This window comes from Triticum urartu, chromosome 2 (genome assembly GCF_003073215.2).
Source record: "Triticum urartu cultivar G1812 chromosome 2, Tu2.1, whole genome shotgun sequence".
Taxonomy (NCBI): Eukaryota; Viridiplantae; Streptophyta; class Magnoliopsida; order Poales; family Poaceae; genus Triticum; species Triticum urartu.
In genome coordinates, this window is record NC_053023.1 from 302251303 (window position 1) to 302261130 (window position 9828).

Below are 9828 nucleotides of genomic sequence, written 5' to 3' on the forward strand. Positions count from 1 at the left end.
CAAGCAGGACGTAGGGTATTACCTTCATCAAGAGGGCCCAAACCTGGGTAAAACATCGTGTCCCTGCCTCCTGTTACCATTGATCCTAGACGCACAGTTGGGGACCCCCTACCCGAGATCCGCCGGTTTTGACACCTACATTCACTACAAGGATCCGGGTCTATTGCAACAAAACCGTTTGTTGCAATACATGTTGTTTCGTGGCGATAAGTACCTATTGCCACGAAACGACATTCGTTGGCAGCCGTTGCGACTGGACACATGGTAATAGGTTATCACCACAAAAAAATAATTGTGGCAACAAAGTGTGCTATTGCAACATCCATGCGGGAAGTTGCCACATGTTTTCCCGTGGCAGCACTCACCTGATGCCTCAATTTGATTTGTGGAGATAGCTTTAATGCAACATGTAATGAATTGTGGAGACTGATATGTCGTAGCGATAGACATTTGTGGCAACAACCTATGCCAACGACGGCCATTTCATGGCGCATTACTCTTTCGTGGCAATAGTCAATTGTGGCAACAAACTATGGCAACAATCCTTGTTTTTGTGGCTTTAGGTATGTTGCCACGACCCACTATAATTGTGGCAATAACCTATGACAACAATTCTTGTTTTCATGGCATTAGGCATATTGCCACGACCCACTGCGCTTGTGGCATTAACTTTTGGCAACAAATATTCCAATCGTCGTAACAGGAAATTGCAACATACTTGTTTTGATGGTGACAATAGCAAGAAATTATTGCGACAATTTAAACTTTCCGTGGCGATGCTCTGTTTCAACAAACTTACTTTGGTGGCGCCAAACTGTTATCGCATCATGAAATTTTTTGTGGCGCCAAACTATTACAACAATATAAAGTGCTCCATTGCAACATCCTAGTGCAACAAAACAGATAGGCGTAGCAACTGAGATATGATGCAACACTATATTTTTAGTGGTGGTAGCATGTGGCAACCAAAAGTGGGTTGTGGTAATAGTCTATTGCAACCGTAAAAAAATACAAGCTTTCAATTACAATATTCAAAACCATACGTATAATATGTAGATTCATACAATTCATAATTCTGATAGAAAATATCCATCAAATAAAACTGAAATGTAATTTAGCCATCCTAATTAACTTCGAAGACTAAACTGCCCGTGATCTAGAGTCCAGTCCAGCTAGTTCTTTGGATCCTGCAACCAAGAAATAAAAAAAGTTCTAGTTAATGAGTCGAACATAACATACGCCATACAATTATGCCAGCTCCATTGTTAAAAACTATTGCTAGACTAACTAGCTAATACTGTGTCAGCAAGCATGTAACTAAGGCATCAGAACAACTATACAAGTGTGAATGGCTAAGGCATAACCACAAGTACATCCACTAAAAGTTTTTTTTTCAGAAAAAAACATTGCTTTTAACTTAACAGTGCTGGGATGAATCACCCAAAGCACGGAGCAGCCACAAGGGCTGGTACATCAGCCTCCCCATTCCAGTTCGGTTCTAACATCCTATCAAGTCTAGCAAGCGCATGAAAAACAGAGTTTGCCGAGCGACAACATACATTTATTTCATAATAAGAAAACCATAATTTGAGCGGGTACTTGGTATCCTCAATAACATCAGCATAGGCCGACGAGTCCACCTTATTGATATTAAGTGCTTCCATCAGGAGTTGCGAGTCCATTTAAAAAATGACCCTCACAACCCCTATATCAGCGGGAAGAGATACTGCATGGGACATTGTAGTGGACTCATCAGCGAAGGCATCACGCGCATGATCATGACATCCTGCTCATGCATACAGAATGGTACCATCATCCAATCATACATCTACTAAAAGCTCCTGCTATTGATTTAAGTTATGACTAGATGTATAGTTTCAGTTAAGTTCATGTCCCTAGCTATCACATATTCGATTTTGTTGAAGTTGTGACTCGATGCAGCAACAACACATGGTAAAAGAGAAGAAGCAGCTAGCTAATTATGAAGACCAATGACATATAAAATGCAGGTGAACATGAAGAGAAAGCAAGGTTGTGACTTACCATTGCTTTAAACATTCGAGATTGCCTTGTTGCAGCTTGTATGAGCGCATTTGAAGAAATAGCAGTCGGCCTTGAACCTGGAGTCTTATTAGGACTAGATGTCTGTGAAAGAATATTTTGCAAGTTTGGATTACTATTTTCTTTGTCAACCCTCTTCGTAGGCACCTGTAAATAGAAGTGCACTTTTAGCAATGCAAGTAAGCAACATAAATCTTACAAGGTCGGAAGCATATGACTGTAATCACCATCACCTATTGGGTTCCCATCTGTTTGCTCAATTCTACAAACTTTGCCATCATGTTTTTTCCAATTCCAGCCTTGATGTTCGCTCCTCTTGCAACAATCTTTCCCTTTCAGCACGCTCTTCTTTTAACCTCTCCTCAAGTTGTTCTCTCTCAGCACGCTCCAAGTTAATCCTCTCTTGTGTGTTAGCACGTTCAGCTTGTAGTTGATCTTCTAAGTCATTGACCTGCTGGCTGAGCTGAGAGTTTCGCTCCTGGGTGGCTGCTGTAGCACGAGCTTGCTCTTCAATCTGGATACGGAACTTTTCAGAACTAGTTGAAGTTTTGGCCATGTATCCGTACCCACGAGGCTGCGATGACTTCCATTCCAGAGTGTCTTTGCAAGCGGTCTGGAAAATATTGTTTTTCTGCTCACTTGAAAGTGGACCTTCAGTTTCAGCTTGTTTGTTTTTAACCTCTTCAAGTGCTTTGTCCTAAAATGAAAGGAACAATTATAGGTGTAGCATCAATATTGACACTATAAAAGATGAAACAAGAATAACACGGTCCAACGCATGAATAATCGCATCTGATGATGAAACATGCCGAATTCACATCATTGACTAACTATAGAATAACCAAAAGTCAGTGTACTCACGTAAACTTTCTAGGAATCTATGTTAGACCATGTTCCATCGTTTGTGTGGGTGAGTTCCCATAGAGCAATACAATCTGGCTCTTCTCCAGTTTCCAAGTTTCTCTGCAAGTAATATAACAATGAGATGCTTGAAACATGACACCATATTTAGCAGCAAGGCATACATATTTAGTTGGACTCATACCTTCTCAAAACTAACTTGCGAGTAAGATTTTGATTCCATTATGTGTTTTGTCTTCTGTTTCTTACGGTTATCGGCGTTCATTTGGCTGCGTTCCTATCAATTCATTGAAACCAGATATAACCAGTGAGACTAGCCATTTGATCTTAACACATAATAGACAAAACCGTGATCTTAGAGATAACCTGAAATTTTGAATCAGTGCCAAAGTACTCAATCATCCATTCCCACTCTTCTAGTTGTAAATCTTCTGGCAGATTAGCCAATCTAGCTGCATCTGTTTTGTATGCCTTGTAAGTGGAGCTTAGAGTTGATCGCCAGCCTCTATATCTCTCTTTCGCAATTTTGAGAACTTTTTCTTCTGTTTCTGGTGTATCTTCTAGGTCCCATCTGTCCTGTAAAGCATACAGCAAATAAATATACATAAGCATTGCATTATCGATGGTAAAATAAGATAACACATGTGAAAAATGTTGTACGCACTATCATATCTGCAACAATGAGTCGATGAATGGTAGGGTGAATGTCCGACCACGTCCTCACTCCAATGAGTGGTAACTTTCTTTTCATTATGACTACCACATCATCCTTGAACGAACGATAGTTCATTCCTACTGTACCACCCAATTTTTCAGAGAATGTAATATTTAGCTTTGCAGATCCATTGGCAAAACGCTTCTTAGATGCTTTAAAACCTTTTAGAACACCTCGCCCTTTCTTCTTCTGTCCACCAGCTTCTACAGCCCAGATCATACAAGAAAAATTGTATTACTCAGCATTAGATTGTAAAAATGATGACATAAATGTAAACGAAAGCAAGTACCATCCTGTAGTAGCGCACGGTTGCGGCGAGCATGGGATGGCCATTCAGCAAGGGAACACATGTCATTAGCAGATACTGGAATGTCAGATTGTTCTGGAGTTCCTGTAAAAGATTTTGTAGTCTTGAAGGTTTAGCTATTTAACCCACACCAAGATTTTATGCATTATAGCAAATGCTAAACAATTTACCAGATTTGGGTTGTCCACGTTGGTTTTTGTATGCCGTTATACTTTCCATCCTTGTTAAGAGAACAGAGCCTTTCTTTACTACACACAAAAACAATCATGGGACTTAGCATTAACAAAGTATTGATATTCTGCACCATTCAGATAGGTGATTATGAAGTAAGGATGTTGTGTACCCGGAGCATCCTCCGTAAAATTCATCATTGTGCCCTTGTGTAGGTAAACCAGACATATGTGAATGGACATGAAAGGCAAAGTATCAGTGATAGGTTCATGAAAATACTACTCTGAATCTATAGGGAAAAAATCCAATGTGACTCGTGTAAGACCAAATATCTATTAAAAATCATCTTATGGTAATCTGAATCAAATGCAATGCAGAGGATGACTAAACCTGGATATGCAGCGGCAAAGCTGCTCATACAACAATCAATTAAGCTGCTTGTATTAGCTAGCTAGCTAGCTTTGTACATACAGAGTACGTCTATATCTTTCAGTTAATGGATCTAATGGATCTAATGTTCAAAAACCAATCTAATGCTCACGACCCCCTTTGGCATCCAGGAGGAAACAGAGCGAACCAGGAGCAGAGATGGTGGAGAGGTCTGCAGGCATCTCGGGCACGCTGGGGTCGGGTGAGGCAGTAACCAGCGCCTGGCCACCACGTCACGACACCGGCGTGCACAGCCAAGACGGCTGCGGCCATGAACCGGGCTGGGAGGCCCCCTCGAGCCCCAGTTCAAGGCCGAGGCGAGCTCCATGGCGGCCAGCCTCCAGGCCAAGGTGAGGCGCTGCGCCGACCCTCCAGGCCGCGAGCGCCTCCGCCGAGGCGGCCAAATCGAGGCGCGATGGGAAAATGCCACCGGCGGCGGCATGTCCCCTGCCCTGACTTCTTTTCTACGGCCAAGCGGCGAGCGGAGGAGAGAAGGGGCAGCCCCTCTGAATGGATCAGGATCGAGAGAGCCGCGCACCGAGGAGGAGCTCGTGGGGGTTTGATCCCGGACAGATGCGGGCGCAGAGGAGAGGGAGGAGGGGGAGATTGAGGAGGACTGGATTTTTCAGCGATGGAGGAGATCAGGAGGAGGACTAACCTGACGCCGTGCACCTGATGTGGTTCGTTCTGTTGACGCCGTCATGACGCCGGCAGCACAGATGAACCGAGACGAGAGCTCAGATCCAATCGCCCGTGAAGACGCCGTCGTTTGGTCTAGAATTATATATTCGTGGGTTGTTAGGAAGGTATTTAGCGGGAAGCTAATTTTTTGGTGGGAACAAAGACGCTAATTTGGGACCTTTTAGTGGGAGGTTAAAAAATATTGGTGCGTACACCTAAATTAGGTGGTGGGAAAGTAACTGTTTCTGTTTAAAAGAATGCAAATTTGCCATGATGTAAAATGTTTGCCATGGCACAAACATACTGCATGTTAATTGACATGGCAAAATTACCTGGGTGGATTTGCAGTAGTAAGTACAAAAGCAAAATCAAATCTCTTAAAAGTTGCAATGCTTAATGTGGTCATCATCAATCCTACAAAGTCAAAAAAAGGGAAACAAACACATATTTCTACAATCAACTCAAATTTGTTTTTTTACTACTCCATGTGAACATGGCCAAAGTTGTAGTGGTGACATGGCGAAAACTATATTAGAGGCATGGCAAATAGATTAGAGGCATGCCAAAAGCTATATTAGAGGCATGCCAAAAGCTATAAAATCCTTTTTGCCATGGCAAAGCAGTGTTCAACAATATATACTTTTGATTCATGGCAAAATCTAGAGAAAATCCGATTCATGATTCATTTCAAAGCTAGAGTTTGTATGTACTGATCACATGGCAAGTTTACAAAATTTGCACTACAGACTAAATACAGGAGGACAAATGCCATGGCAAATTACTGAATATAATTCTCGCAGGAGGACAAACAACACTAAACAGTGCTAAACACTACACACTAGTTGCCAATTTGCCATATTGTACTAAATATCATGTTCTACACAATTTGCCATGCTCAAAAGAAACTATTCCAGAAAAAATATTTTCAAGATGTACCCAATGTGTACCCATGTGAACCAGAAATCTAAAATCTGCTCGATGCACATATCCTATCCCTGATACTCCAACTCCCTGTACAACAAAAGTGCAAAGTTTCAGTTTACATTAAGCTGAACCTGAACCATTCTTTGTGACGAAACTTCCTGTTCTAACTAAATCTGCACGCATGTGCTCTGCTGTTGTGCTCGTCCCAGGTCAGTAGCAGTAGGATAGCTCAGCTAACGGCAAGGCACATGAGCACAGCTCGGGCGGCTACTAGGAGGCGGCGGAATACCTGGGCTCGGGGTGAATCCCGGTGAGCAGTTCACCATCCGCACATCACTAGAAGAAAATGGCGTCCCCGCCGGCGAGCAGATCCCTATTGGCGCATCGGCGAGCAGGTCGGCTGCGAGCCGCAAGGCCTCGTCCACCTCCTAGTTGACCTCCATGAAGCGCCGCGGCGTCAGCGTCAGCACCTCCACTGCTCTCTCCCTCCGCGCCCCGCCTCCTCGAACAGCACCGCGCCCGTCAGTACCTCCATTGCTTCTCCCCCTTCCGCATCCCGCAGCCTCGTGCGCCACCAGGCCCCGCCTCCCGGTGTAGGATGACGGCGCCGCCGCTTCAGCTGGTCGCCATCGCCTCCCTCGCGCCCAGGGCCTCGCGGACATCGCCATCGCCGCCGGGTTGGAGGTGGGCGCATCGCAGGGATGGTGCGGGCAGCGTCGCCCCGAGCGCGGCGGCCTGGTGCTCATGGCGGCCCTCGGCCTCGGACCGCGACGGCACCTCGCTCCGGTCGGCGAGGAGCTGAGTCGTAGCGCGGCAGTACCTGGTGCTTGGCTGTAGCGAACGCCAAATCCCTGGCCCCCTCCGCGGATCCCTCGACCCCTACCGCCGTGACTGTGGCGGGATCTGGTCAGGGAGGAGCCTCGTCACCGGCGAAGGCCACTCCTCTCTGTATTGCATGGCGGAGACAGAGCAGTGTGCTCTGAGCGGTGGAGCAAGGGGAGAAGAAGATAGGATTGATGCTGGCGTTCGGGATGAAGCCTGTTTTAGACAGTTTTACCGAACGAAAACAAAACGTGACGTGTCGGACCTCACTTGCTATGAGATTCGTGCTTGTAGTCAATGGCACAGAGATTCTAAATTACGGGGTTTTCAGGAGTTAGGAGTTATAGATTCCGAAATTTATTTGTAAAAAGTTATATCATGATGAAAAAAACACCAAATACGAGTACCAAGCACCTATAAGATGTGCAAAAAAATCACTTAGTGCCGATGGAGAACACTGAAACCTCATTTAATATTGAGATTTATCGTCTTAGGAATGTGTTGTTTCATCTTGGATCTGCACTTAGGTTGGGATATGTCAAAAATTTGTGCCTTGGTCAGTTGGTCAAAGCAGCAAAAAAATGGCAAGTTTAGAACTACAGGTCACAGAAACCTCATGCGACCCTCACTTTAAACTATTAGGTTATACTCTTGTCTCGAAACATAAGTACTGATGGGATGGGTTGATGAGACAGTCGATCTATGTCGGTCCCGATCTAAAATTCCGATCTTGAGATGGGGTGATCTCAGCATCATTCATCTTATCGGACAATCCGTGGAGGGTTCGTCCAAGCCAGAGTAGGTCGAACATAATTATGTCGCTTTTGTTCAAATGATAATCATAGAGATTCAACTATGTAAATCAAACAACCAAACCAATTTTGTTTTGAGATTTATTGTGTTAGGACCGGGTCGGAACACCACTGGTCTAGGGGTCGCCGCCACCAACGACGGCGGCGGGGAGGAAGGGAAGAGGGAGGGCTTGGGAGGAGGGGCCGGGGGTGGATGGACGGAGAGCTCAAAAATGGATCGCACGGTCTTGGAAGCTTTCGACGGAGCTGCCCCCGGATTCGTGGGAGACGAGTTGCCCTGAGCCTCAATAGCGGCGGGGAGGCGTCGATGGGAGGAATTGAACAGCCAGGTGACTCTTCGGGACACATGGACGGTTAAGGGAAATTGGCTGGTGCCAGGACCCGGGTTGTACTTGAATAGAATTACTATCTTCTTTCAAACAGAAAAAGAAAGGGGTGAAAAAATATCCAATTGCCCGTGAACATATTTCAGTAAAAAAATTGCGTGGACATATTTCAGTAATATACGTTATTCGACCTTAAAAGAAAGTATATACGGCAGAAGAGCGTGTCTGGTCACCCGGGCGATCGAAGCACCCAATGGCGCGACCGACCAGACGACCGGTCTGATGCCACGCGCCCCGGGCGATCGAAGCACCCAGTGGCGCGACCGACCAGACGACCCGTCTGATGCCACGCGCGGCTGAACCACAAAGGAGGGGATCGAAGGAAAGAAAAGGGGCGCGACATCATTTCTGTCACCCCTCAAAAAAGAAAAAAAAATCAAAGCGAGAACAGAGACAGGGGAGACACCAAATCGAACCCAGAAAAGAGAAAGGAGAGAGACAGGTCGAAGGAAGAGGGAGGTGAGAAGAGGGTTTTGGGAGGCTCGTGTAACATCCCAAATTTTCAATTTGGAATGTTATACATTAGATCATGCGTATTTTATTTATTGCATTTTAGGTCCGTAGAAAAGTTCATTTTGTTCGGCTCATTTTTAGGAGTCGAGGAAAATTTACTTCATTAGTTTTGGAGTCCGGTAGATTTTGTTTTCTGTGTTTTTCCGAGCGCGGAACTGTTTAAAAAAAACTGGACCAAGGCCGGCCAGGCCAAGGCCCAGCCGGGCCGAAGGCCATCGCCCCAGGGAGCCGCGCGTGCCTAGCGCTGGCGCAGGAGGCCGCCGCCTCTTGCCTCGCCTCTAATCCGTTTTGGATTAGGGTTAGTCCTTTTCCTTGTTTTGTTTTTCCTAGTCCTACTCCGTTTGCCTTTTTCTTTTAGGATTCCTATTCCTAGTCTATTTCTTGTCTCCTACCCCAAGTCTCCTCACCCCTCCCCAATATAAATACCCAAGCACCCCCCCTCTAAATCATCAAACTCAAAGCCTAGAGCTCCACCACACCCCACGCCGCGCCACTCCTCACCCGCGCCGCACTTTAGCCACCGCGCCGCGCTGCCCTACACCACCGCCACTGCCGCGCCCTGCGTCACCGCCGCCGCCGCCCTTGTGCCCGCACCGCCGCCCCTTGCCCAACGCCCACGCCGCCGGAGCCCCGTTCGCCAGAACCTCACCGGAGGTAGCCCCGCGCCGCATCTATTCTTTTCATCGGATCATTTTCTTCTAATCGTTCCGATTCTTTTCTTCTAAACCGTTCCGGTTTTCTAGATCGGTTTTTCGTTTCGATTTCTTTTCCGAAAACCCTAGATCGGTTTTCGTTCTTCTTTCGGACCGTTCGTCTCAACGAACGTGATCACCGATTTTTTTCCCGGTTAATGACGTCTGTTCGTTTAACCGTTCTTTGTTTTCCTTCTCATCGGATTTATTCCGCGATTGCGATCTCAGATCCGATCTTCTTTCTAGTTTTTCTTCTCGCTCGTTTATCGGAATCAGGTGATTCAAGCGCCTGGAGTTTCGTCTTGAAACCGCCGTTCCGTCTAATCAATTTGAACAAGCTTTTGCCACAGTAAAAATTTGACCTAGTTTCAACTTGCTAGAAGCGAGTAGTTTTCCGCCGTTTGTTTTCTATTTCTTTGTTCGGTCCGTTCTTTCTTTGCAACCGGAGTTCTTT

At 45.7% G+C, this 9828-nt stretch overlaps 1 protein-coding gene across 9 annotated transcripts; it reads right to left on the minus strand.

Moving 5' to 3' along the window:
• Positions 1-972: 972 nt before the first annotated feature.
• Positions 973-7024, minus strand: LOC125537099. Of its 9 annotated transcripts, none has more exons than XM_048700394.1 (13): positions 6439-7024; positions 6173-6236; positions 5203-5318; positions 4288-4321; positions 4115-4192; positions 3927-4028; positions 3587-3840; positions 3289-3498; positions 3107-3199; positions 2951-3024; positions 2295-2758; positions 2044-2208; positions 973-1187 (listed from the first exon to the last, which is right to left on the minus strand). In XM_048700394.1, exons 2-11 carry the CDS (start codon positions 6174-6176, stop codon positions 2500-2502), a joined length of 1224 nt encoding a protein of 407 aa, XP_048556351.1. In that variant the 5' UTR covers positions 6177-6236; positions 6439-7024; the 3' UTR covers positions 973-1187; positions 2044-2208; positions 2295-2499. The 9 variants fall into 9 exon arrangements, with proteins under 9 accessions (XP_048556351.1, XP_048556352.1, XP_048556350.1 ...); XM_048700395.1 differs by having other exon boundaries at positions 6162-6236; positions 6439-7023; XM_048700393.1 differs by lacking the exon at positions 6173-6236 and having other exon boundaries at positions 6439-7023.
• Positions 7025-9828: the final 2804 nt, after the last annotated feature.

Coding starts and splice junctions, on each gene's coding strand:
- LOC125537099 (XM_048700393.1), bottom strand. CDS start 6,475: ATGGTGAACTGCTCACCGGGATTCACCCCGAGCCCAG. Junction 3,499..3,586: donor TCATTGTTGCAGATATGATA/GTGCGTACAACA, acceptor TATGCTTTACAG/GACAGATGGGACCTAGAAGA. Junction 3,200..3,288: donor GCACTGATTCAAAATTTCAG/GTTATCTCTAAG, acceptor ATGAATTGATAG/GAACGCAGCCAAATGAACGC.